The sequence below is a fragment of the Colletotrichum destructivum genome, chromosome 3, assembly GCF_034447905.1.
Source record: "Colletotrichum destructivum chromosome 3, complete sequence".
In the NCBI taxonomy this organism is placed as follows: Eukaryota; Fungi; Ascomycota; class Sordariomycetes; order Glomerellales; family Glomerellaceae; genus Colletotrichum; species Colletotrichum destructivum.
Genome location: NC_085898.1, coordinates 4208720 through 4233480, shown reverse-complemented (window position 1 = coordinate 4233480; position 24761 = coordinate 4208720). Strand labels below are relative to the sequence as shown.

General features: G+C 54.4%; 7 protein-coding genes across 7 annotated transcripts; 3 read left to right on the top strand and 4 right to left on the bottom strand.

The window, feature by feature from the left end:
• Positions 1–44: 44 nt before the first annotated feature.
• Positions 45–670, top strand: CDEST_05372 (Putative transcription initiation factor IIA, gamma subunit, transcription factor IIA, beta-barrel; the record flags this gene model as incomplete). The annotated part of the gene is made up of 3 exons (XM_062921531.1): positions 45–91; positions 163–310; positions 518–670. 3 exons carry the CDS (start codon positions 45–47, stop codon positions 668–670), a joined length of 348 nt encoding a protein of 115 aa, XP_062777582.1.
• Positions 671–2001: 1331 nt separating this feature from the next.
• On the top strand, positions 2002–3303 carry CDEST_05371 (Putative transmembrane protein; the record flags this gene model as incomplete). Its single annotated transcript, XM_062921530.1, has 4 exons — positions 2002–2312; positions 2550–2646; positions 2699–2734; positions 2786–3303. 4 exons carry the CDS (start codon positions 2002–2004, stop codon positions 3131–3133), a joined length of 792 nt encoding a protein of 263 aa, XP_062777581.1. The 3' UTR covers positions 3134–3303.
• A 1196-nt stretch (positions 3304–4499) lies between these two features.
• CDEST_05370 (Putative CBS domain, chloride channel, voltage gated, chloride channel, core, CBS domain superfamily) lies at positions 4500–7440 on the bottom strand. The gene has a single exon (XM_062921529.1). It carries the CDS (start codon positions 7242–7244, stop codon positions 4674–4676), a length of 2571 nt encoding a protein of 856 aa, XP_062777580.1. The 5' UTR covers positions 7245–7440; the 3' UTR covers positions 4500–4673.
• Positions 7441–7681: 241 nt separating this feature from the next.
• Positions 7682–9435, top strand: CDEST_05369 (Putative transcription factor CBF/NF-Y/archaeal histone domain, histone-fold). The gene is made up of 5 exons (XM_062921528.1): positions 7682–7892; positions 8256–8386; positions 8451–8536; positions 8597–8687; positions 8777–9435. Exons 2-5 carry the CDS (start codon positions 8323–8325, stop codon positions 9091–9093), a joined length of 558 nt encoding a protein of 185 aa, XP_062777579.1. The 5' UTR covers positions 7682–7892; positions 8256–8322; the 3' UTR covers positions 9094–9435.
• A 1-nt stretch (position 9436) lies between these two features.
• Positions 9437–11015, bottom strand: CDEST_05368 (Putative U2 small nuclear ribonucleoprotein A'). The gene is made up of 5 exons (XM_062921527.1): positions 10707–11015; positions 10577–10617; positions 10196–10456; positions 9968–10102; positions 9437–9868 (listed from the first exon to the last, which is right to left on the bottom strand). The coding sequence occupies exons 1-5, from the start codon at positions 10783–10785 to the stop codon at positions 9623–9625; spliced, it is 762 nt and encodes a 253-aa protein (XP_062777578.1). The 5' UTR covers positions 10786–11015; the 3' UTR covers positions 9437–9622.
• Positions 11016–11228: 213 nt separating this feature from the next.
• Positions 11229–16188, bottom strand: CDEST_05367 (Putative serine/threonine-protein kinase Vps15). The gene is made up of 2 exons (XM_062921526.1): positions 15740–16188; positions 11229–15685 (listed from the first exon to the last, which is right to left on the bottom strand). Exons 1-2 carry the CDS (start codon positions 15951–15953, stop codon positions 11301–11303), a joined length of 4599 nt encoding a protein of 1532 aa, XP_062777577.1. The 5' UTR covers positions 15954–16188; the 3' UTR covers positions 11229–11300.
• Positions 16189–17630: 1442 nt separating this feature from the next.
• CDEST_05366 (Putative SH3 domain-containing protein) lies at positions 17631–21290 on the bottom strand. Its single transcript, XM_062921525.1, has 5 exons — positions 21049–21290; positions 20216–20990; positions 20078–20161; positions 19863–20025; positions 17631–19809 (listed from the first exon to the last, which is right to left on the bottom strand). Exons 2-5 carry the CDS (start codon positions 20422–20424, stop codon positions 18484–18486), a joined length of 1782 nt encoding a protein of 593 aa, XP_062777576.1. The 5' UTR covers positions 20425–20990; positions 21049–21290; the 3' UTR covers positions 17631–18483.
• Between the last annotated feature and the right edge of the window lie 3471 nt (positions 21291–24761).

Below are 24761 nucleotides of genomic sequence, written 5' to 3'. Positions count from 1 at the left end.
CAAAAAGCCGCCCGCCCGAAGGAGATCCGAAACCAATCTCCAAGATGGCAGCCGCACCTCAATCGTTCTACGAGCTTTATCGCCGTAGCAGGTACTGCGCTATCCATCTCAATTACTACACACATACTGCTACAGTCAACTAACCCTCGTGTTTGATTACAGCATCGGTCTTGCGCTGACGGACATGCTCGATGACCTCATCAGCGAGGAGCGCATCCATCCCCAGTTGGCGATGAAGATCCTGGCAAACTTCGATCAGGCTATAACAGAGGCCCTGCAGAAGAGCGTTAAGGCTCGTCTCACCTTCAAGGTTAGTACTGTTGATTTCGTCGCCGCTTCCCTTCGCACTTCCCTTCCTTTAGCCGTTGCACCTGGCTCGTGGCTCGTGGCTCGTGGCTCGTGGATCCAGGTCCTCTCAACAGCTGAAATACTGTCCAAAGTCGCAGCTACATGACCACAATTCACTTTGCGATTCGTTTACCGCAAGAAACAAATGCTAACACTGTTTCTCACATAGGGAAGCTTGAGCACTTACCGTTTCTGCGACGAAGTCTGGACGTTTCTTATCAAGAACGTGCAATTCAAGCTCGATAATGGTGGGCAGATTGTCACAGCCGACAAGGTCAAAATCGTCAGCTGCAACGCCAAGAAGCCTGGCGAAGGGCCTTGAAGGATTACGGGCGCACAGGCAGATCGAGAGGGCCAGCAGCGGCCTCAGCCATCTCTCTCGTACACGGATGAATATGCATTTTTGGACCGGGGCGACGACATCGACGAGCGCCTTAGTGGCTGCATATATTTGGCGTTCAGGTTCATGGTCTCATGGTGGCAACGGGCTTGGGACAACTGGGAGTTCACACAAGATTGCGATTTTGATACCATAAGAGGTTTTACACAGCATCGTTCAACTCGATACACTGGAGAGTCAATAGACCGAGTGCCTACATGGAAGTTGTGCTGTTATCTGATCACATGGTCTGCCTAAGAAGCGGCTTGGACCATCCAGTGATATTTGAAGATATGCGCAATACACGTGACAATAGTCATTTATTGCGTCATGTGTTCCTGGCGCTTGTGCGAAGCTCACCTTCAACAAGGGCTGTTTGAAGATGCTTGCTTCTTAACACGAAATGTCATCGCCGGCATGATACGTCATCTCACGGGCAGGGTCTCCACTACTCAATTGGAAGGTTTACCGCTCGATTTGCAGACAACCATCAAATGGCGAATTTTGGCGGCACGAATGTTCCCTGAGGCCTTCTGGAAACTCTGACGTTTTTATCTGCCAAGCATCAGCAAACAGTCGTCTGGTATTTGGCACTGTTCCCAGCCGCTTCAAAGAGGGGGAAAGGCCGATGCTAGGTAGGTACCTGCAGAGCCGGGGTCTGTGTTCCGGAAACCGGGGGGGCTGGCCTCCGTATGGTTCCTCTCGGAGCAGGGCTAGTTTCTTCAATAGCAACCGCGGTTGCACCTTTCAATAGCCTCAAAGGCTTGTGTTTCCAACGACACGGTGTCCGATTGGACAGCTTGCCCACTCAGACTTTGTCAAGTTGTCCTTCTGGCAATGCAATTTACTGGAAACATTATCCAGCAAAAGACCACTATTCAGCGAGCGAGTCAACACCGAGACTCTGAGGGCAGCAAGCGCCTCCCTGCCTTGCTCTAACTGGGATTCCCCTTACACATCGTTGGCTTCTAGAGACTCCCACAATCCCATCTGCCGTTGAGACACACCACCGCTATCTGTCCCGCTGATGCTGCGGACAACTCTCTCCGGACTTCTTCAGACGCTCACACGACCACATGCGTTGCGTCTGCAGGTGCTACACTGACTGGACCACAGCGCAGCGCACCTCGGCCCGTTCTTAGCTTCATCCCATCGCCAAGGCCACCACCTCTGACCCCGACATCCACCGGCCGCCAGCAGCAGCAGCAGCAAGCAGGGGTCGCTCAACCAGCAGTAGCAGTCTCCTTCTTTCCTTGCTCTCTCCTCTCCACATAATGCTCCGCCAACGACAACCCGCCGCCGCCGCCGCCGCATCCGCCCCTTATTACCCTCAAAAGGAACAGATACCCACCATGGCGGCCGCGACGACGACTACCCTGGACAACGAGCACCGTCCGCTGCTCCCACGCCACGAGGACGACGTACGCAGCAGCGGCAGCAGCAGCAGGCACCCCACCGAGCCAGACCACAACGACGACGACGACGAGACGCCAGAAAGCATGTCTTGGGCACATCGCAACCAATGGATTGTGCTCGCCGTTGCGAGCGGCGCCTGCGCTGCGTTCAACGGCGTGTTTGCGAAGCTGTGAGTTGTCGACATTTTCCGTTCAGGTTCAATCAGGCTCCTGAGCGCCATCGCCAAGTGTTCACAAAACAATTTCACTTGGATGACTTGATTTCAATTGTTCTCCCGTCTGTGTTGTGTGCTTGAATATGTTCGCATTGTTGTTTCATTGATGCCAATTGTCACAGTCTCGTTTCAACGGTTCAGAAACACATCTCTGTTTACCTAATGCCGAACCTCTTACTCACACCCCAACAGGACCACGACTGATCTCACAACAACGATATCGCAAGCGATTTCCAACTTTCTTCATTTACAAAACATTGAAGGTGCCTTCGAGGTCGTCCTGCGAGCCGTAAGCTCACCTGACTGCTCATTCTCGTCACTGTACTAACTTGGTTCACCAGGTCTTCTTCGGTCTCAACCTCGTTTTCAACGGCATTGTAAGACTTCCATCCCCTACGCAGCATCACTCAACTAACACATTCCCCCAGATGTGGACTCTCTTCACGAAAGCCCTCGCCAAGGGTCAGTCGACGACACAGGTCTCCATCATGAATACGTCCTCCAACTTCGTCATCACCGCCATCCTTGGTCTCGCCATCTTCTCGGAGGCCCTGCCACCGCTGTGGTGGGTCGGCGCTGCCATGCTGGTCGCCGGTAATGTCATCATCGGCCGAAAGGATGAGGAGGCCGACAAGCCTGGTGGTGATTACGTGCCGGTGCCCCAGCAGCCCGGCCTCGCCACCGTTCCACTAGACGGCCCGGACGAGGACAAGGACTCTGACGACGAGGATATTGTCGATTTGGGGGACTTAAACTCGCCGGAGCCTCGGGCATGAGACCGGTTGAGAGAGAGCGATACATGGATGAGATGTACATGTTTGCATACGTAATTTCTATAAAGACTCTTAGATGATGCATTTGAGAGATATCGAAACTGTAAATTAAATATGCGTCTTGCGCCAATCTGTCTTTACCCTCCCGTAGATGCCTTTGGAAGCTATGATGCACGAGTATGCAAGTAAAAGATCTACCTGGTTCCAGTCTCGAGGCATTATGGACCGTCGAGACCGATTCCCCTGGCTAAAGAATGGACTCGGCTGTGTTTGCCATCACATGAGTATTTCCACAGGACTAGTATTTTGAGAGAGAGGAAATAGACTTGACAGCCAGGCGAAGCTTGCCCGGCTTCCAGGCCGATGTTGCTCATCTTACTGCCCAATACGTAGAAGAATGGGTTGGGCACTCCTGGACAGGCGTAAAGGGCAGCCTCTTCTTCGTCAGAAGATGGTGTCATTCTCGTCTTTGTAAAACGGAAAATGAAGCCAGTATTCGCCTGCCTCAAAGTGAAAGGGGAAGCGGAGCCCCAGGTACCAAAAGGGGATAGGGGGCTGGCATGGTAGAAGGAAATGAGGAAGAGAGAAAAGCATGGCACGAAGGAAGAAAAGGGGAACGAAAGGAGGAAAGAAAATATGACCAAACGGAGGATCGAACAACGCAAGCCAAGCGCGAGCCAGCGAAAACCGAGCCATAGGGAACAAGAGTTCAGCAGCACTCGACGTCTACCCCGTCCCGTGATTGTTGTTGAGACAGACGAGATGAATCCTTCCCTAGGGGGGCGAGGGAGGTCGAAGAAGGGATGTAGGATACTGCTCGAGCCAGCGGCCATTATGCCATGTCAAGTTGAAGGCCAAACTAGGGGGCCGAAAAAAAACAAGATTCGAAGTGATAAAAGAAATTGATGGCTAGGTGGAGGATCGAACGGTACAGGTCAAGGACAGACCGCCGAGAATCAAACCGGCTGGAACAAGACTTCGGCACCTCTCGACCACCTGGTTGTTAGAAAGACGACGACACTTGGCTCCTTGTTAAGGGCACTCGCTCCCCGGACGGAGGGACCTATGACTGTATGGCGTGAAAGTGAGCCGGACGTTGTATTCACTTCCCTCCTCCTCCTTCTCCTCCTCCTTCTCCTCCTCCTCCTCCTCGTCTTCCTCCTCGCCCCTCGATTTATTCATAACGGTCCCCAGAGACTGCCCATGCTGACGGGCTTTCGGCCGCAACAATTATCTTTACTATCCAGGAGACGATGGGCTTTGTCGTGGGCTACATATTTCGTTGACCTCCTATCAGCCTCCCCCTACCTTGGGCCATTTAAATCACCAAGAAACTCACCAGAAGCATGCCACAATACAACGGAAACAATTTGGTACTTAGTAGCATTGTTGCCGTCTTGTTCTATTCACCTCTAGCGATCCGGAAGCAAGCCCTGGCCATATTTACGCCCACGTACGCCGGCCAAACATCATGCTCCCTATATCATGTTGAAACTCCCAGGCCCCCAAAGCAACGTCAAATCATACAAGAAAACAGACCACATCAACGGTTCTCGAGCTCCACGGCCCCGTCATCGACATCATCCTCATCACCGTCCAGTATCTGCGCACCGGCCGGCCGGCCGACGCCGCCGCCACCTCCACCTCCACCGTTTCCACTCCCGCCCCTCCGCTCGTCGACCGACGACAGCCGCACCCTCCCACCAGACGCCATCAACACCTTGTCCGATACCCACCCCGCGGCGAGCCGCATCGCGCTCCACAGCCTCTCCTGGCTCTCAGCGAGGGCGGAGTCGTCGCGTGGGTTCTCAGCGTGCTCGGCCGTGAATTGGTACTTCAGGCAGTCCTTGACGGTGACCAGACCCGAAAGGCGGCCGTGGTATTCGACGAGCACGACCCTAGGGCCGATTTTGCGGAAGAGCTCCATGACTGTCTCAAGGGGTAGCCGGGGATGCGCCGTCACGGGCGTTGTATGGATGTACCGGCTGAAATCGACAGAAGTGGACGACATCGAGTCGAGATTCACCGTCACGGTGGGTGTGAGCGGGGTGGTCGAGTTGAGTGCCGCCGGCGGGGGCGAAAAGGTGCACCTCGCGTCTGGATTAATTGGCCTCTCGCGCCTTACCCGGTCGATGGCGTAGCGAAGCTCAGTGCGGCCGATGTAGCCGACGAGGATCTTGGAGGTGGCGTCCTCGACGATGGGGAAGCCTTGATACTTGTCCTCCTTGAGGAGTTTCTCGAGCTCGGAGAAGGCCATGCCGCTCACCGGCAACGATGTGATCTCGGTCCGCATGACCTCAGAGACGGGAACGCCAAAGTTGTGTTCCTCCTTGTTGTCCAGGAAGGGGAACCCGCTGAACCAGATCATCCTGTCGGCGATGCCACCCTTGCCAAAGAGCTCGCTGACGATCTTGGTCACTCCGACAACGATCATGGTGGGGAGGATGTACGTCAGAGCGCCGGTGAGCTCGAACATGATGACAACCACAGAAACAGTAATGTGCATGATGCCGCTCAGCGCCGCAGCTGCACCTAGGAAAGCGTATGTACCGGGTGTGATGCAAGGCTCGTCCGGCTTGCAAGCAGCGAAGAACGCACTCGTGGGGTTGGCTTCGTGGATTGCCTGGACAATGATGCCAACTGTACGGCCGAATGATGCGCCAATGGCCATGGATGGAACGAAAATGCCGGCTGGGACTTTACAGCCGTACGAGATGATGACAAGCAGAACCCTGAGAACCGTGGCCAGAGCCAGCGACAGAATATTGGAAAGCCGCTTGTCGGGCTCGCATAGACCGTGGTAATCCTCGCCTCCCTCGCACTCGAGGAACAAGATCTCCATGCTCTCCGTCATGTCGATCCTCAGGAAGACGTTGGGGTAGCAGATGATGGCGGTTCCGGCCGCGAGGATGGTCGCCTCTGCGATGGCATACTTTGACAAGTACTTCTTCCTGAAGGCCTGGGCTCGTAGATTCCACTTCATGACAAAAGCGCCGTAGAGACCGCCAAAGATGCCCAAGATGATGTAGAAGACCACCTCGAAAAAGTGCCACGATCGGTCGTAGTGGACCTGGAACATGACAAGCTGTCCCGTCCTAAAGGGGTTCATGGCCGCAAGCACGGCCGTTGCGACGAGGGCGCAGAAGTAGCTGCGCCACAAGGTCTTGAGAGGAAAGTAGTTCGACATCTCTTCCAGAGAGAACAGCACGCCGCCGATGGGACTACCAAAGGCAACGGCAACACCGGCCGCGGCGCAGGCGCTCAGGATCTCCCGCGTCTTGGCGGCATTGCGGCGGTACTTTTCGAACAAGCGTGAGATGACGTTTCCGGTGCACACGGCATAGTGCACACTGGGGCCCTCCTTTCCGACGGACAGGCCGGACGCGATGGCCAAGGGCAGGCAGACGGACTTGATCAGGAGCGTCCAGGAACCCAGGAATCCCTTCATGACGAAGCCGGCAATGATGCATTTGATCTCCGAGATACCCGACCCTGCGGCGTAGGGCGCAAATGACTTGACGAGCGTGGCCGAGGTGAAGGCGAAGACGGTGCCGAAGAGGATGTATAAAAAGTAGTTCGCCGGTCCGAAGCCCGTCCAGCGATGCCACTCGTCGCAGCCGTTGTCCTCGCCCCAGCAGCAAAAGTTCTCGTTGAGGTAGAAGGCCGTCGTACAGTATCCCATCTTTATATCGGACAGCCACTCCGTAATAATGTTGAGAAACGCCGCATTCAGCCCGATGGCAACTCCGATCAACGTCACGACAAGCCAACCCTGGGCGGCGTCGTAGGACTCGCGCAGGCGGTGCCTCCACCCTGCCTGGCCACTGTCGAGCATGCCGGCCCGCCGCCTCCGCCGCAGCTTCCTCCGCGCCTGCTCCCGGGCGGCATCCTGGACCCAGTCTATCGTGGTGAAGTCCTCATAGCGCTTGATCTCGGCGATCTCCTCCTCGATCTGTTGCTGCTGGTGGTGGTGGTGGGCGGGTGCCGCACCGGCGGCCTCGTCGTCGTGCTCGCTCTGCTCGGCGGTCGAGACGGCGAAAGAAATTCTCGAGCTGATGGATGGGCGCGGAGGCCGGTGCGGACTGTGGGAGAAGGACGTGCTTCGGGAAGTCATTGTCGCATCGGCGGCGCCATGCGCATGTTCGCGGCGATCGAGCACAGAGAGATTGGAGGAGGGGTGGCGGTGGTCGCCTTTCGTCAATGTCGCTTTGGTGGGGTTGAAGTCGGCAAGATGTCAATTGATCCCCATGGGTGTTACTAGTACGGATACAATCGTCGCTCGCTGATCGATGGGGATGCTGCGATGTTGGTCGCAGGCTGCGGGCGAGGCTGGCCAGAGGAGGGGAGCAGGGGTGAAGAGGACAATGACGGTTTCCCGCTAATGGGGAGTCGGGACGCTGCGAGCGTCTTCGCGGTGGCCGGGCGGGGGGTGTCCCTGCAATCAGTTGGCGCTGCTACAGCTTGCACTTTACTGCCTGCGGGCGGGTGTAGAGCGGCGCGTTTTTAGTGGTCGCGTCTCACTGACCTTTTTCGGCGCGACTCTATCAAAAGCGACCCTCTCCTTAACGACGACCTGCGGGAAGACATCTCACATCACGACGACGACAAACGGCACAGCGACGGCGTTTGATCCATATGCCTTTTATGACTTCACCAAGAATCAACTAGACACATCCAGGACTTCAAAACCCAAACTGCTGGCGGCATCGAGCCCCCATTGCCTCACCCTCCTCGGTAGGCACATACACCGAGTCCGGAGCAGGTAGGCGGTTTTCGTCTCATATCCACCCAAGAGCCAACGCCTCTGTATGCGGCTCAATGTTTTTTTTTTTGCGGTTGGGAAACATGAAGACGGTGCAGATTCTATCGCCTCGATTGAGAGAAGTAGCTTTCATTGTCCTTGAGACTCACTTATATCCATGATTTCCAAAGACCGAGCTGGTCAGGATATCTCAAGGCGACACTGGAAGTCCGGGGTTTCGAGACGGCAACCATTGACGAAGAGCTCCGGCTGGCTTTTGTCACCTTGGAATAATCTTCGGCCGGTCTCATTTCACTTACACGGCCCATCACGAAGACCGAGGTCTGACGTCTAAGCAATGCCACCTCACTAACTTTTCTCCAGGCATCATCACCTTTGATTCTACCTCCAGCCCCTCGAAATCCAAATTCCCAATCCCTAATCCATCATAATGCCTCCCAACAGCAATGCGATACCGCCGCGTAAGGAGGCAACCGGTCAACCGGCTCTACCATGTATGGACTCACCCGGCATCCCCTCCATCATACGCCCCTGGTTCTCATTGTAACTCTTTGGCAGTGGCCCGCGTGAAAAAGATCATCGGCACAGACCCGGACATCGGCATCTGCTCAAACAACGCAGCCTTTGTGATCACTCTGGCAACCGTACGTCCACCTTACTACTCACCTCCTCCCCTAACTTAGATCTTACGCTGACCCATTCAGGAAATGTTCATCCAGCACCTCGCCTCAGAGGGCCATAACATGGCCAAGGCCGAGCGCAAACCCCGCCGCAACGTCCAGTACAAGGATTTGGGTAAGCTTTCGTTCCCTGACTGTGTCCCCGTCCCCCCTTTCCCCTTTTCTCCCCCTCGCTTTCTGGTACCTCTAGACTGACAACGCCAGCAACCGCCGTGAATCACCACGACAACCTCGAGTTCCTCGAAGACGTCATCCCCAAGACCGTCCCCTACAAGCAGATCAAGGACCAGGCCGCCGCTTCCCGGGCCCAGCCGAGGAAAGCCGACCAGGAGCCCAAGAAGCGGCAGTCTACCCTCAAGACCGGCGCCGCCAACGGCGTCAACGGCTCTGCTGATGGTTCCGCTGCCGCCGACCCTGTGACGACGGCGCTCCACTCCGATGACCCCGCCGCCCAGCTCGGAGCACGGTCCCGCCAGTCTGTCGCCAACGGCGACAACGAGGACGTCGACATGACGGGCTGATATCCTGCCCGGTCCCTGCCGTCCCCCCCCCCTCTCCCGACCTCATTTCCATGAACTCCCCCTCCCCCTCGTTGACAAGCAGATACGAAGAATCTTCCTTCTACAAGGAGATCAAATGGGGGCGGTGTTCGTGCAGAAGCATCCCCATCCTTACCTACATCAACACGCACAGTTACATACTAAAGATTGGGGGAAAAGAGCAGTAGTCTGTTTGTCTGCAGAAATGGAAAGCATCGTTGACGAAGTGTACGATGAAACAGTCCTTCCCCTCTCCCCAAGTAAAGGGCAAAAGGGGACTCGGGACTTGTTCTTTTCTCTCTTTCTCGGGGCTCCATCCAACCCCGAGTTCCCATTAATAAAAAAAGTTTTCAAAAACAACAAATCCCTTTTCTTTTGTCGTAAATGAGCAGAAAAAAACGCCAGTCCATGATATGAACACATGCCACCCTCCCGTGACTCTGCCCTGCCGCTACTGATCGTGATTTGTGGCATCCCTCACATTCTACTGCGTATCGTCTCTCAAATGGCTTCAGTCCTCCATGGTGGCGTCTCCGTCCAGGTGGACGCCCGCCGGGATAGTGCCCTCTGTCAGCATCTTCTCCAGCCGGATAATCTCCTGCAGGCTGTCGGCCTTCTTGATCATTTCCTTCAGCCGCTCCTTCTCCTTATCCGTGAGCTTTATCCGCGAGAGCTTGGAGGGAGCGCCGCCGCCACCGCCGCCGACCGCACCGTTCGAGGCGCCGAGGTCGAGTTGCTTGGACTTGATGCCCATAATCTGTTCAGGGGAGTTGCTGTCAGTACCTGCTACCGCAGAGAGAAAGAGAGAGAGAGAGAGGTGTGGACTGGAATGGATGGGAAGACCCAAGAAACTCACCTTGGAGGCCTCAGCCGTGGGCTCCTGTGCCGTACCGAATAGCTCCCTCGCCTTCTCCCGCTCCGCCTCCTTGACCTTTTGGTAGTCCAAGAACCGAACTGAGGGACACCGCCAGACGACCCAGTACCGGTAGTTCTGCGTACATCTTCGGTCAGCACAACCAGCCCTGACGGCAAGGCATGACCCAGCATTAAGAGAAAGGGGGGGGGGTTGCTGTTCAAAACGAACCTCCTTCTTGGTCACGGGGTTCTCCGCCAACACCAGGTGCGTCAGCCGTTTGAAGCCCGCTAGCATGTCCAGGTCCGCGAGCTCGGCCATCTGGTTCGACGCCAGCACGAGCTGTGTCAGATTCGGAATTGCGTTCGGCAGCGCGGGCTGTATGCTCGACACTCGATTGTGCGCCAGCAGCAGTGTCTGCACGCGCGGCGACAGCGGGAAGTTGCCCAGCACCTGGATATCGTTGTCGGTAAAGTCGATGGAGTCATGGGGCTGTTTGGTTCGGCCATGGTCAGCAACTCATTTTTTTGCATATGCCACTGTTTCTACCCTTCTCGCTATCTTCGCGGACGAAACACACAAAGTGTGTTAGGGGATGGAGGGTGGACTCACGCCTGCAACACCCAGATTCTCAATCGCCGGGATTCGATGTCCTATTCATTCCGGTCGGCGCAAACGGCCCTTGCTATCAATTCTGCTCTCTCAAAAAAGTGTAGTATCCGCCCTTTTCACAAAAACGCACCTCGGAGATCAAGCTCGCGCTCCTTGAGCGGGTTCAGGTAGGACAGCGAGCCCTTGATGAGCTCCGCTGTGAGCCTCATCTTGGTTGTCGGCTATTTGGTGCTGTTGGTAGTGGTGCTGGGGGTTACCTCGGGAGACTGGGGGATCGGTTTGTTTTTTTGCGAGTAAAGCTGTCGCGTTCTATGGGCCGTGATCTATAATGCGTCGCCGGGAAGTTTGTTGGTTCAATGGCGCCGTCGCAGTTCGTCGCGTCTTGGAGTCGCGTGAGTTTGTTTGTAGGGGACGATTTGACAAGGCTGAAAAGCTGGCGATTGACAAGGCGGCAGAGCGTCACAAAATTTCCCGGCCGATAAGAGCTATCATCCCCGCGATTTGGCACAGTCCATGCGGTTCTATACACGGTACGATACCTCCTTTTTGCTGTTGCTGAAACCAGGTCGGGCACACTGTCTACACTGTATCATATTGAATTGCTCCGCGACATTTCAAATGGGCATTTTTGCCATGTTCATTATGTATATTTGCTACGTACATAGGTAAGGTTAGGTATCCGTATTTGTCACAACCCCAAGCCCAACGCCGTTCCGGCCAGCCATCATGAAAACACAAACACTACTCCAGACCTATCCACCGATAGCGTCATGCTGTATGGCAACTCCAGTAGCGCGACGTCCATGATCGAGTCCAGGTGAGACCGAAGAAGCTGCTGTTGCTGAAGCGAAATGACGGTAGAACGTGGCGGTCTCCCACTGTTCGTCGTGCCCTTCCCGCCGACGGCAGCGTTTGGTGCCGTCGGTGCTTGCCTGGGAATCCTCTCCGTGTTCAGCGTCATCGACGTCGTCGGGTGGGAGGCTGTGAAGCTCGGTTTCAGATCTTCCCCTTGCAATCCGCTATAGACCATCGAGCTCTCGATTCGAGATAAATCCCAGAACCGGAGCTTCTTGTCCGACCCGCCCGTGACGATGAATGCGTGCCGTACGTCGCGCGAGTCTTCCGAAGCGCCGGTGCCCGCTATCATAGCACGAACACCACGGTCCGTGTTCCCGGTGCCACTCGGCTCAATGTTTGTCGCGAACCGCCCGAGCATGCCTTCCGGCTTGTCCTCGTCCACGTCCCAGGGTTCGTATCCCTTGGGGCCCTCCTTGTTGCCCCCCACGCGATAGATCTCCCTGCAAATCGTGCGTTCGAGATCCCAAACCGTGACCTCACCCTGTCCCGTCCCGCCCGCCACGCAGACCCATTTGCCGCGTCCCTTCGAGGGGTGAATGCATAGCCTGTAAATTGAGCTCTTGCCAGGAACTCCCCACCCCTTGAGTCTCATACGGAATCTCAAATCCCACAGGTCGAGGACTCCATGAGTTGTACCGACGCATAGCCAGTTCCTCTTGCGGTCCACACAGAAGCATGTGGGTGTCCCGTGATGGACAGGGTTCTCCAGCGCGTAAAGCAGAGACATGGTACGGAGATCGATGCCCAAGATTCGAGATCGATTCGTTGCGAGCAACATGACTGACGTCGACTCGGCCTTGAAGTGCTCGCACCACACCGCGTACTCGTCTCCCGGCAGCTGGTACTCCCGCAGAAGACGAAGCTTTCCGTACCGCAACGTGCCGCTTGCCGCAACAGTCTCGACTTTGACAATGTGGACGCTTCCATCACTTGCGCAGCTGATAAAGCAATGCGTGTTCTCGATGAAGCACAGCGCGAGCACTCTGGCTCCGTCGGCGTGCTTGTGAGTCTGTCTTGATCGATGTGTAATGTTCTTCTCCAGTCGGGCACTATCCCAGACCCGGACAGTCCCATCGTCGCCTCCCGTGATGAAGAAGACATGATCTGGTGACACCACCAGACGATTGATGGCGCCTGTGTGTTCTGCAAACGTGGCGACCATCCGCCCTTGTGGTCGCCATGGCTCATCACCCGGCTGGCCAACAGACCGGTTGGTCCTGCGACGGGTAATCGGGTTGACCATCGGTCCAAACACCGCAATGTCGTGCGGGTAATTGTCCTGGTACATGGAGTTGAGCATTTTGAGAATGCTGGGATCCGATCCCTCGTATGAGTGATTGGGCTTGAGCTTAGTAGTCACAACACTCGCTGTGCTGGTTCGACGATTATGTGCGTCAGGTCGAGCAGGGGGGGCCTGAGGAAAGGGGCCCCCTACTTTGCCAAACGCATTGGTGCCAGACATGCCTGTTTCTGGTACGCTCTTGTTGCTATCTTTGCGGTCTAGGAGGCTCAGAGCGCTCGCTTGGTGGCGCATTGCCCTCCGAGATGCGTACGGCTGGTCGTGAACGGAGCCTCCATCATCAGTCGGGCTACCAACTGTCATTTTGCCCTGTCCGGTCGAGGCATTTTTTGAAGGCTCGATCGACCTTGCTCTAGAAACATCGCGCGAGGAAGACCCTCCGTCTTCCACTACACGAGTGCGCAGACTGTTGAGGGCGGCAAACCGCCTTCTTCCCGTTGAGTCGTCGATGGTCATAGAGGCATCCAACAGAGCATCTGCGATGGTGTAAGGTCCCTTTTGGGCTGTGTCCGTGTCGAAGGTCGACTGCTGTAGCGGCTCATCGTCGTCGAAGAAGACCGTCTGTGGAGTAATACCAAGGCTCTTCAGTGATACCACCTCGTTGAGCTTAGCTGGCTCACTGTCCATGGCGTCTCGTGACTTCATTCTGCTGATCCGCCAGATAAACTCCCGTAGGACGAGAAGCTTGAACTCGTCATCGGGCCCCAGTCCGAGATTCCGCAGCCGCCCAAGCCACAACTCATCCTCGTCATTCCGATTGACTTTGCTCAGCGTGTCCTTAGACGACCGGCTGCTTATGGTCTTCGGTAGAGACCCGAATGAGAACGAACGAAGTTGCTGCGACAGTTTCCAAAACATGCCTTTATCCGTCTTGAGAGCCCAGATCACGGCCTGTTCAAGGACGGCCCTTGACATTGGCCGCTTCAGGGCGTCCAGCAAGCTGAGCTCTGAGAATTCAGGCACCATACCCGACTTCAAGTATTGTTTGACCAAGGGGTACACGATGCACCTAACGTCAGCCTGGGACAAGAAGCGAGTCGACTCGGAGAGAAACTCCGTAGCAGACTCCCGGATCCATTGGTTCGGATGCATCGTAAATCTCGCAGCGACATCTATCAGCTCCCAGATCTTGGTTTTTGACAGAAGGCCAAGCCGCGCCAGCTGTGCCAAGGAATGAAGAGCCGCTTGTACCACGAACTCCTCGGGGTCGGTGAGGGCTTGGACCATGAGTGGCAACATGAACTCCTCAAGACTGACGCTTCCCACAACACTAGCGATGCTGACGATGGTCTCAAAGAAAGCACACTTCAGCATCCAGTCTCGGTCGTTCAGGTACGTGTTGAGATGGGTCAGCAGGATATCGTTGGCCTCTGCTGGTCCAAAAAAGAGGCAAAGGTCGGGTACAGAGGTCAGGAACGCTCGACGAACAGAGACATCAGGGTCCTCTATAAGTGCTTTCGTGTGTAACTCGAACATCTCATAGAGTTCCCGCTGCGCATCATCAAACAAGCCATCAAAAACAGCCTCAGCCTCGATCCCCGGTTCAAGCTCGGGATCCGCCACGGTCAAAGTTCCGTCCGCTTTCAGGGTTGCTGCCAGCTCCAGATATCGGGCAGCGGTGGTCGCGAGGCTCCCGAGACATGATGCGTAAGTTGCTCGCACCAGGGGACTTGGTGGCTTGGCAGGCGCGATCAAGGCGCTCTGGAGTCGCGGCAAGATGTACTCGACGAAAATATGTGAGTTAACCGGAGACACCACTCGCACCAAGTGAAGTAGCTGGGCGATTGAACGCAATGCCGCGATCACCACCAAGTCCGACCTGTCGTTAAGAAGCGTAATGAGATACGGCAGCACTCGGTCCAGCTTTGCTTCGTCTGTGATTTTCTCCGAAAAGGCAAGCAGTACGTCGCAGGCTCTGATCTTCGACGCCGCCCTAGCCGTGTTGCGGAGGGAAGAGACGATGAGAGTCAGAAAGATGAGAGTCCCATCGTCTTCAGGCGGATCAGACGTTCCGGTGACGTACTGGTCGTGATTCGGGATGTTTAAACGGATGGGGAAATGGCCCAGACCCAGCTTTCCGGCCAAAGTTTCGGCCTGGGTCGGACGCTTGTCGCTCTGGTAACCGAGAAAGTAGGATATTTTATCAAAGTCGAGGAAGACACGATCGATGCGATCGTCCGCTTCCCCCAGATTCCTCGTCGCACCGGAAATGGGGCTATTCCCAGAAGAAGGATCCGTAATCAACTCCATGTACTGGTGAAGGAAGCTATAGAAGTATTCTGGAAAAACCTTTTTCTTCCAAAAGTCCAGGTACTGCTCTGCAGAGTATCGCCGCTCCGGGTCAAGCTGGATCATGTGCGATATCATGTCGCGCAGGTCCTTGTCCGGGATGCGACTGATTAGCGAGATGGCCGGGTCGTACTCGCCCTTGCGGTACTTGTACAGCTGACTGAGAGTGAAGATTGGGGACTCCAAGAACATCTCGGCAATGACGCAGCCAGCGCTGAAGACATCCATGGCCCACGTGAGCTTCGCGTCCTTGCTATTGACCTCATCGGCCGCGACGAAGCGTTCAGGCGCCACGTAGCACGTTCGACGGCCGGATGTGTCAAAGTAGTATGAGAAATCGCCGGGGTTGTCGTCCGGAAGCAGGATGGGTTTAAAGGGGGCGGAGAAGTCGGAAAGATAGAGCCAGTTCCAGGAAGTTACCAGCGTGTTTTCCGTCTTGATGTCGCCATGGTAGATGTCTCGAGCGTGACAGTCGCGCAGGGCGCACAGCAGCTGGAAGGCCAACCACTTTTTTTCAATGTCCTCTAGAAACGGGCGGGTGCTCATTCGGTCGTAGAGGGAGTTATAGAGGAACTGCCGGACCAGGTATCCGTTCGTTTCGGTTTCGACGATGCGGTGGTAGCCCAAGGCGTTGGGCACGTCGGCCAAGGCGTTGCGTTGCTCTAAGAAACGTCAGTCAATATTCTTGCCTTCTGAATACATCAGAAGAAACCCACCCTCTATGTCGCGCTTGTACTTCTCCAGAGGCATCGGGGTGTAAGGCTTGACCAGCACCTTCACCAGGGCGACTCCATCGTGATGCCGCGCGCGGATGCTCTTCATAAAGCGCGCATTCCCAATGCTCTTCTCGTACACGAGATCAGAAAGCTCGGGTATGTCGATGCCCGCAGATCCCACAGAGGGCGTCGCCAGAGAGAATCCTTGGCCCATGGCGGGCAGCGATGGCTCGGTCTGGAGGATAAGGAACCTATGCGATTACTTGGTCGGCACAGTGGGGAGCTGTCATGTTGGAGGTGCTAGGTTGACAGATGTGATCCTTGGACTACCTAGGTAGGATACGCCCCCGAATCAGGTTTGCGTGTGGTAGGAGAACGCGGATGTCTCGAGCGTGGCTAGATATTCCTAGTAAAGATGCTAGGTAGTTGCGATCACGAGTTGCGATTAGGTCACCGTCTCCAAAGTTAAGCAAGGTACCGCTGCGGTATGCAGCTAAGGCCGACCGTCCACTTAAGCAATCGGTGGGGATGTCGGCGTCCCGCTGCCCAAACCTCCGACCGACAGGGCCCAAGGGAGAACCGCGGGGACAACAGCGGCCCGTGCTATCTCCTCCACCCTTGTCAGGTTCAAGCAATCGCTGGAGGTCACTGCCAGTTTTCCGTGCACCTACAGTACCTATCCGTACGTTTTATGCGCAATCAATGAATGTATCTAACAATCCAATCCAGCAACAACAATTCCTACTCTATCCGCAAGAAACCCGAAACTTGCCAAAACAGCATTAGTTTTGGAATCTATCAACAAGCCCTCAACTCAAGGTAGCTTGATCCGGTGTAAGTCGTCCCGCTCAAGTACAAATCTCAGCCACTGAGACGACGGACGGTCTACATAGTAGGCGGCAGAACGTTTATTCATGGTGCATCGTGTCATGTGTTCGAACACATTGGCATCTACATGTATGCATTCAAATAAGTGTTGCACAGCAAGCCAACCCTCACTCATAAGCAAAGCACAAAATACAACAGTCCATGTTGCAATTTTGCGACATCCAGTTAAGTGTGTCGCAAAGGTGTGAGTTCTTGCTGACGACTTAAAAAGCGGCACATCCGCTGCTCAAGTGTGTCACATTGATCAGATATTCGTCCAGTATGTAAATAATCCTGCCCCTGCATGAGCCGTCAGGTTATACCGCTTTGTGCGGCATAAGTCCAGGTCCTTTTCTTACCGGTCAAGCAATCGTGGGTTGAGCAATCGAGTGTTGGGTCTTGTTGATCCCGGTCTGCCCGCGAACGGCCTCCGACTTCACAAGAACAACAAGCCATCTCGGCATCCCGTCCATAACCAAAACTGCATCCCACCAAGTCAAGTGGACTCATCGCACAAGGAACGTCCCCGGCAAGATAGTTCCTCGCACGCATTTAGACCAGAGTAGCCCAGCGGAACCTCAAAGGCGAAAACCCCTCTCCATTCGCTTCGCCGCCCACTTATCCATCTCAAAACCGGCACCACCACCCATTGCAACAGCCCTGGCTCTGTTTAAAAGCGACGAGCGTGGTTCATCTGAAGAGTCGCTTAAGGCCCTCTTCTCCGTTGCCCAAGTGACAGATCCGACTTTCCAAGTGTCACCTTAAAAAAAAAAAAAAAACACAACGTCCAGCTCCTCTCGCCGTCTCACCGCTCAATCCCACACGCGCCACCCCTTGCTGTGTGATCGTTCTTGTGCCATCTAGTTTCGATGTTAACGCTTGGGTCAGGGACCCCACGGCAGAGCAAAAGCTGAATTAAGCTGACCATGCGTACATGACCCTGAAGGTTTCAGCCCCCAGAGGCGGGTCAAACCAAACAGTGTAGAACCGGCGGCATGAAAGTCGTGAGGTCAGCGATGGAGACTTGTTTGTGCTGTGCTGGTTTAGAAAACTCTCTTTAATATTTGGGCTAGGTAGAAATTGAGTGGCTGCCCAGTGGCATAGGTAGGTACACCAAGTAATGTTGTCTTGCCAAGTGTAAAAACAGAGGTTTCGATCCGCGAGGTCGGTGACGAGAATGTCTGCGGACCTTCCGAAATTTGCAACATCCTCTCTGGAGCGGTCCCGCCCCTCTGTTTCCGGCCGGTCCTCGTCCCTTTTCTGGTCCTAAGTTTACCTTGGCCAACTGGTGGGCAGGACCAAGACACACTCAGCTATTCCACCCCAAGAGTTCGTCATTAGGTAAAACTGCAGAGGCCCTCCCCGACCTCTTTGCTCTCCAAACACCAGCATATCGTCGCCGCACCCTGGGTATATAAGTCGAATAGTCGAATTGAAGGGGGAGGGCACAGTGCGTGCGTTGTCATCATAAATTAGGATCGCGTATCGTAATCTCGTCAAATCGACTCGCATCGGGTGCTGAAGTTCGTCGTCCGTCAAGCCTCCGTGCCGTCATCATGATCCGAGGCGATTCCGCGTTGAAGAAAGAAACTTCCGTCTAGGACCGGGAACATCATGCGCGTGTCGTCGGCAAAGTGTAATATCTCGTGTCTATGTGCAAAACAGAAAGCCCAGAGAGAGTTGGCTGGACTGCCGCTCATGAAGTCGTATTGCACGACTCATTAAGAGTTACTGGCCGGGCTTTTGCATAAGGAAGTTGATCGTCTTTGAGATGTTGAAGTCAATGCTGGCTCAATGTCCGAACGCCGTAGCCAATGCTGAAAAGACAGCTATTGTCGTCAGGATGTATACAAAACTCATCCAGATCTGTGCGCATCTCATGAGAATGATGGATGGCCTTGGTGGGCGCTGGAGCCTTCTGTCGAAAGGTCGCCCTCGATAGTCTTCCGCCAGTGTTCTGGCAAGCAAACACAAACAAGAGGGAAGGCTTTGATTTCGCCGCTGACGGGCGGTGAAGGGTCTTGTCGGCCAGACGTGTTGGAAACGCCACTGTCTCGTTGAGCTTGTCGGCGAGCTTCCCACTCGTCGGCGTGCTCGTCCATCAGAACACCCGTCGCCCAGCCGTCGTCCCAGATTCCGACCACCTTAAGCATGTCACCGCGTTCGAGAGAGAACTCGTCCGGCGCGCGCGGATGGTAAGCCCACAAGGTGGCGACTCTATCGCCCGGATGGATGTCATCTTGAGAGTAGTAATCTTTGAAAAAAGGCAGTTGCTCTGACTGTTGGCTAGCCATGCCTTGCGGGGACGACATTCCAGCGCTTGTTGGCGACTGAGGATCAGCGAGGACCGAGCTGCTTGACAAGGAACCTGTCCTCCTGATGTTAGTTGGAGGGGGCCGTAACACGCCGGCCCTGGTTTCCGACTCGGGGCTGTCTCCAAACTCGGACGAAGACGGGTCGTCGCCTCTTCTTCTGCCAGTCATGTAGCCTGCTGCGCCTCCGACGGCGGCTGCTGCTGCGAGAGGCCCGCTGCTGCGACTGGGAGGGGCCGGGGCAGGATCCGATGCACTCTCCAAAGCCGACATGCGGGCGATGCGGCCGCCGGGCAAAACTTCATATCCACTCGTAGTCTGGACCGGTGATATCTTAGCGGTAGATGGCCCTTGCCTAGAGGGTGATGGTTGGTTGAAAATGCTTCCGCTCTGGCTTCCACGCCTTCGTCTCCTAGCAAGTAGGATGCATGCATAGATGAGTCCAGCGAGCAGCAGCGCGCCAGCCACGCTGCCAATCACGATCCCGGCAATCGCACCGCCAGACAGTCCTGCGGCCGCAGCTGCAGCTGCCGTACTCGAGGGCGTCGGTGTTGCTGTCGCTGTCGGAGGCGCGAACGTCATGGTAGGGAAGATGGAAGGTAAAGTGACACCGGCGCATCGTTCATCGATGTTCGAGTTGTAACAGCAGGTGTCGGTCGAGTTAATACCGCCAGATGCGCAGTAGGAGCACAGTCCCACAGTGCTGTTACCGTAGCCACAGTTGTCGCGCTCATTGGCGATGCCCTGGATGCAGTTTGAAGACGATAAAGAGTCGGCGGGAAGAGCGCAGTTTGTGAAGTCGGCCCTGATCTGATTCATGAGGTTGCTGCCTGGATTACCACAGAGACTGCTGTCCGAAGTGAGCAGTGCCTCGCTCTGCGCGAATTCGGCCTGTGAGGATCATCAGCAATAGATCACATCGACATGAGCATCACACCACTAACGCATGTGTCAGCGCAAACTGGCCGCGAATTCGCCGCAGTCAGGTTGCACGTGTCTATCGAGTTTTGGACGATGGCGTTACAGATGACTGTGGTGGTGAAACGGGCATACAGCTCATCCGGTTGAGTAAGATTAACGCTGCTGCAGCCAAGCAATGTTTGATATCTGATGAAGCGTGAGTAAATAGTGGAAGCCATTTAAACGGGTTGATACTGACTTCTCTCGTACGTAGGTTGTGTCAATATATGACAGCATCTGCTGGTCGAATGTTTCCCTATTCGAAACAAACTGTAAAAAGGGGCTGACGAAGCTAGTCAGCAAATGCTATGGCGGAGAGTGATTGCTATCGACCTACAAAATTCCTGCAACGAAACCTGTCGTCGAAACGGAAGCTGACTGGAAAGCAGAGCAGGTAGTTGAGCCCTGGAGCGAGACACAGTTTGACTGTGCCGAAACAAGTGCTGAACTCGACAGCGCTGACAGTAGCGCTATCCTCGCCGTTGCGCCCATGTTTGGTCTTCCGGTTGTGCGGTTTCTCTTCAGAGTAGTTGGGGAAGATATCATCAAGTGGTGGGTGGCCCCCAACTTAGGAGGTGTCGAGTAAAAGTTGGTCACCGAGAGAGAATCTAGTTCATGACTGTCTTCCTGACAACTCGCTGCTCGTGGTCTAGTCAGCTGACTTCTTCTCTAGTCGACTCCAACGGGTTTTGTCGCAAATGTAGGCCGACGATAGTAAAGAGCGCTCCGAGTGATGTTTGGCGAGTAATGGTCGTAACCAAAAAAAGGGGGGGATTCCTAGGCGTCTGATTGATGTGTGAGAGAGGCGGGATCGATAACAATCGAACTGTTTTGAAACAGGACACAGAAGACTCGGGTGTGGGTGTGCAGATGATTGACATCAATCGAGGGAACGACGACAGGCGGGTACCGCGAAAGGAAGTTGGCGAACACTCGGGTGCCCGGGTCGCGATTGACGAATTGGCAGAATGTACGAAAGGTCTTCGGAAGGCAAGCTCAGCGCATTGCAGGAAGGAGGTCGACTGTGGTTCGGACTCGGTTCTCGGAGGTTGAATACCGAAAAGTGCACTCGGAAAACAGCACACACAGACTAGGTAGAATGGAATGAGAAACTGAACGAGAGTAAGTGGCTGTGGTGCACCAGGATTGGCGATGTTCGGACGGGAATACAATTAAGAGGATGCAGTCAGCATTCGAAGTGTAGGATAAGTCGACGTGTTACAGTCTGTGCTCGTTCGAGACGAGTGAAGAAGGGAAAAGGTGACGATGATGATGATGATGTTGACGATGGTGGTGGTGTTGCGTTTCTTTGGCGGGACGATGTTGTTGGCAACCACACACTGGTACAAACACACACAACACTCACGCGCGGGAGAGAAAGGGAAGGGGAATTAGACCAGAGGAGGTACGGGAGGACCTTGGGAAAATAGGGAAAAATTGGAGGCAGCGAGCGACCAACGGCGGACAACAGAAAAGGACGGACAGGACATGGGCACAGCCTATCAGCAAGGTACCTGGACCAGGACTGGACCTAGACCTTGGACCTTACGGCACGCGGCGGGAAGGGGCGACCAGGTGGTGTGGACCTTTTCTTTCTTCTCCGACAAGGATGGAAGTTCCTTTTAGACGGGGACCAGACATGGGGCTGGGAAGCCTCGCTGGAGTCAGGTGGCAGGCGAGGTTGGGGGCCTGCCTTCTTTGGGAATTCGGGAAGAAAAAGGAAAGAGCGCGTAGCAACAATTGGATAGCGACGCGCGAACACCTGCACCGCACGACTTTTCTTCCCAAAGAGAATTGAGAAATGGGGGAAGGTCGGTCGGCTGTGGACGTTGCGAGTGGCTGCACCGAGGGAGGCGCCAGTTCAGTCCGGTCCGTGTCTGCATGGGCAAGGCACCAAGTAATCCGTACCTTTCTATACTGCTTTTGGAAGGAAATGTGCCTGTAGTACCTATCTAGGTAGGAACAATCAGTGCTACAGAGTACTAGTCTCGCAATGGCATCCGGGAAGAAAGCTGGGGTTTCCACAGAGAGGTACGCACATTTACGGAGGAACGGGTGAGACATACACGTATCTGACCCTTGTAGCCAGGTACCTACCTGACGACGTTAGTACCGACTACCCCTGCCCGCATGAGGGAGCAACGGCCACCGGAATCGTCAGAAACAGGAAAGGCCCTTGACCATTCAAGATTGGCAGAGCAGGGGAGCAGCTGCGAGGCGGTAGAGGAGCAGAGTCACACCCTGATTGGCCATGAATCAAACTCGCAGACAACAATCAACATTGTCACAGGTGCCTGCTCCGTAACTCCTCCGTATACGAATACTTCTTCCATTTACGTTTGCATGAACCGCCTTCATCATAGTTGTTGTACGCATAGACTGCCCAGAGCCCCCTTTCGACCGATGGCTTTGACTACGCAATAGGGCTGTCTTTCAACAACATTGCCTCTCTCGAAGAGTTTCTCCTAGTGCCGTTCCCGAGCACCTGGGATATCAGCAAGCCGTAGCGCCGGCAAGCCCTCCCTTCTCGTCCGTGCCGTACCGTTTTCTTCATCTCATATTCATCCATTTACATCCATACCCGCCTTTGCTCCCTTGAAGTCGCCTACTCTTGAACCTCTCTCTATTTTCTCTTCTGTCCCTTTTCCGCTTCTGTGCTTCTGGATACACGATCCCACGTTGTGTCCGCTGCGTCGCGGTATGGGATGCCGATGGGCGCCTATATTTTCTCGACAAACCCAAACATGATTTCGACAGTGGCGTGGTAGAGGGATGGTCCATGCTGGCTCTTGGGGTCTACCAGGTCAGTGCGAGAATGCGGGATAATCAATGTGAAAAGGACCAAGCAATTGTCCGTTTCCTTTCTATCTGCTGCTGATCAAACCCAAGCAAATTCCTTGCACCAACTCGTGTCTCTGTCATACCATCTTGAATGATGGTACGGACAGCCTTCTGCCATCCCTTTTTGTCCTCATGACACCCTGCCCGCACGGCAGTCTCCGTCCGACTTTGCGGGCGGTCTTCCGTTTCTGTTTTCTGTTCCAGCGTTAGCCCGCCAGGCAGATGTTATGTGAACGTTCCCATTCGGCACCGTTAGCAGGCGTTGACAGCATGTCTCATGTCTCCTGTTTCAATCCACCGACCAGGTCACACGGCAGCCGCTTCCACGCTGACACAAACACCTTGAAGAATCCCACATTGGAGAACGCAAGCGCCGACCAAATCTTGGGGTTCATCCATTCATTCACATCCCGGGCGCTCCACTCTTACCACGGTCCACGCATCGGTCGGGTACCATGCTGAGCGCCTCGTCGGTTGGCCGGCGTGCTGCGCTCCTGCTCCTGCTCATGCTGCTGTTCCATGACGGTGAGAAATAGCAGTGCGTCTGCAGATGACGAGACAATCGGGGAGTCGACTTCATATGTGTCACAGATGGGTTGCGGTGTGGCTTGCGCAGGTCCGAATCCCGGCAGGGTCGTACTGCAGTTGCCGGCACAAGACCACACACCACACTGCACAAGATAGATGGGCAGCAGTGGTGTGGTAGCACCCATGATATAGTCAACCGAGCCGAGCTGTCAAATCATGGCCCATGAGTCCCCCAGGCGGAGAGTATACCTGTATACAAAGTGCCGAATGGACTCGAGGCGCAAGAACCAGGGGCGCTTGGCAAAGCGAAGCAAGAGGCGAAATTACTACAACTTCCCCCATGTCTCGTGTCCCACGACGACATGCTCTGATTGGTGAGGCTCAGCACTGCTTCAGGGTTAGAGCAGGGGTCGTGATAAAACTGGAGAAGGGTCCCGCACAAGCACCAGCAGGCGTTTGCGAGATGAGAGGTGGCCCCAGCGCTGATTGTACTCCGTACCCTGCTAGGCACGGACAAGGCCTGGCCGCTGCGTCGGATCATTCCCCAGGGATGAACACCACCACCGTTTGGACGATCTACCCAATCACAGCTGGCCACCACTCGTGCTATCAGATCTCTCTTAGTTCGTATTCTATAGACTGAGCTTGGGTTACTGTTCAATCGACAGCCGACCTGTTCTACATATATATTTCAACGGTGCGACACGAATTGTTTTTTTAAAGAGTTATTATTTTACTAATAGCTAGCGCTTTCTGACACCTCTCTACTTCCATCGGTCGTCTTGGATTCCGTCTTACTACCCGTGCATCTCATAGCCTGGGAATTAGTACTGTCCATAGACTGCAGCACGTCATGTTGTGATAATCATAATACTACCCACTTCCGACTTGTTGGGTGCTCAAGGCAGCTTGCTCTTATCGATCGAGACTTGTGCCTCTTGTCGCACGTGCTATTGGCGAACGATGAGGTATTAATTGTGGTCGAGATGCCTACAATGAATAACTTAACCTCAAAACTTCCAGCCAGATTCAATATTTAAACAAATTGCAATGCTTCTTGGCTTCGTTTTCTAAGTACCTCAACATGCGCAATGTATCTCTAACATCTTATGGCAGCTAACCTTTTTGCACAAGTTGGTCCAAAAGAACCATAATCACAGGACAGATTATGGTAGGGTGTAGGGTTACCCTCCCTAGAAACGTTTAGAGTATCCTGATAGTAACTGCTTACATGAGGCAGATTAGGCATTAGTTGATACTGCATAAGGTTGACATGATGTACATTTTTCTGCTTATCCACGTTATAGCATGGTTTTCTTGTGCAAGCAACAAGACAAGGGCTTACTTCAATTTGTAAATTGTAGTTTTGCTGCCAACAAGGAAAAAGTCCTCCTCAAGCTATCTTACCCACCCACCTTTCGCGCAAGTCGTTATTTAAAACAACAAGCCTCTTTGTCCTCATCACGTAGCAGCTCCCTACTCTTTCTCATCTAACTATGTCTTTCTCCTCAGGG

What these genes read in the sequence shown, in the direction of transcription:
- CDEST_05368 (XM_062921527.1), bottom strand. Translation starts at nt 10,785, where the DNA reads ATGAGGCTCACAGCGGAGCTCATCAAGGGCTCGCTGTCCTACCTGAAC. An exon ending in AGAATCTGGGTGTTGCAGGC is followed by an intron (nt 10,457 to 10,576) that starts GTGAGTCCACCC and finishes CGAACCAAACAG; the next exon opens with CCCCATGACTCCATCGACTT. An exon ending in CCACGGCTGAGGCCTCCAAG is followed by an intron (nt 9,869 to 9,967) that starts GTGAGTTTCTTG and finishes TCCCCTGAACAG; the next exon opens with ATTATGGGCATCAAGTCCAA.
- CDEST_05366 (XM_062921525.1), bottom strand. Translation starts at nt 20,424, where the DNA reads ATGATATCTTCCCCAACTACTCTGAAGAGAAACCGCACAACCGGAAGA. An exon ending in ACAACCTACGTACGAGAGAA is followed by an intron (nt 20,026 to 20,077) that starts GTCAGTATCAAC and finishes ACGCTTCATCAG; the next exon opens with ATATCAAACATTGCTTGGCT. An exon ending in CAGTTTGCGCTGACACATGC is followed by an intron (nt 19,810 to 19,862) that starts GTTAGTGGTGTG and finishes TGATCCTCACAG; the next exon opens with GCCGAATTCGCGCAGAGCGA.
- CDEST_05367 (XM_062921526.1), bottom strand. Translation starts at nt 15,953, where the DNA reads ATGGGCCAAGGATTCTCTCTGGCGACGCCCTCTGTGGGATCTGCGGGC. An exon ending in GTACAAGCGCGACATAGAGG is followed by an intron (nt 15,686 to 15,739) that starts GTGGGTTTCTTC and finishes GACGTTTCTTAG; the next exon opens with AGCAACGCAACGCCTTGGCC.
- CDEST_05369 (XM_062921528.1), top strand. Translation starts at nt 8,323, where the DNA reads ATGCCTCCCAACAGCAATGCGATACCGCCGCGTAAGGAGGCAACCGGT. An exon ending in CGGTCAACCGGCTCTACCAT is followed by an intron (nt 8,387 to 8,450) that starts GTATGGACTCAC and finishes ACTCTTTGGCAG; the next exon opens with TGGCCCGCGTGAAAAAGATC. An exon ending in TTGTGATCACTCTGGCAACC is followed by an intron (nt 8,537 to 8,596) that starts GTACGTCCACCT and finishes TGACCCATTCAG; the next exon opens with GAAATGTTCATCCAGCACCT.
- CDEST_05370 (XM_062921529.1), bottom strand. Translation starts at nt 7,244, where the DNA reads ATGACTTCCCGAAGCACGTCCTTCTCCCACAGTCCGCACCGGCCTCCG.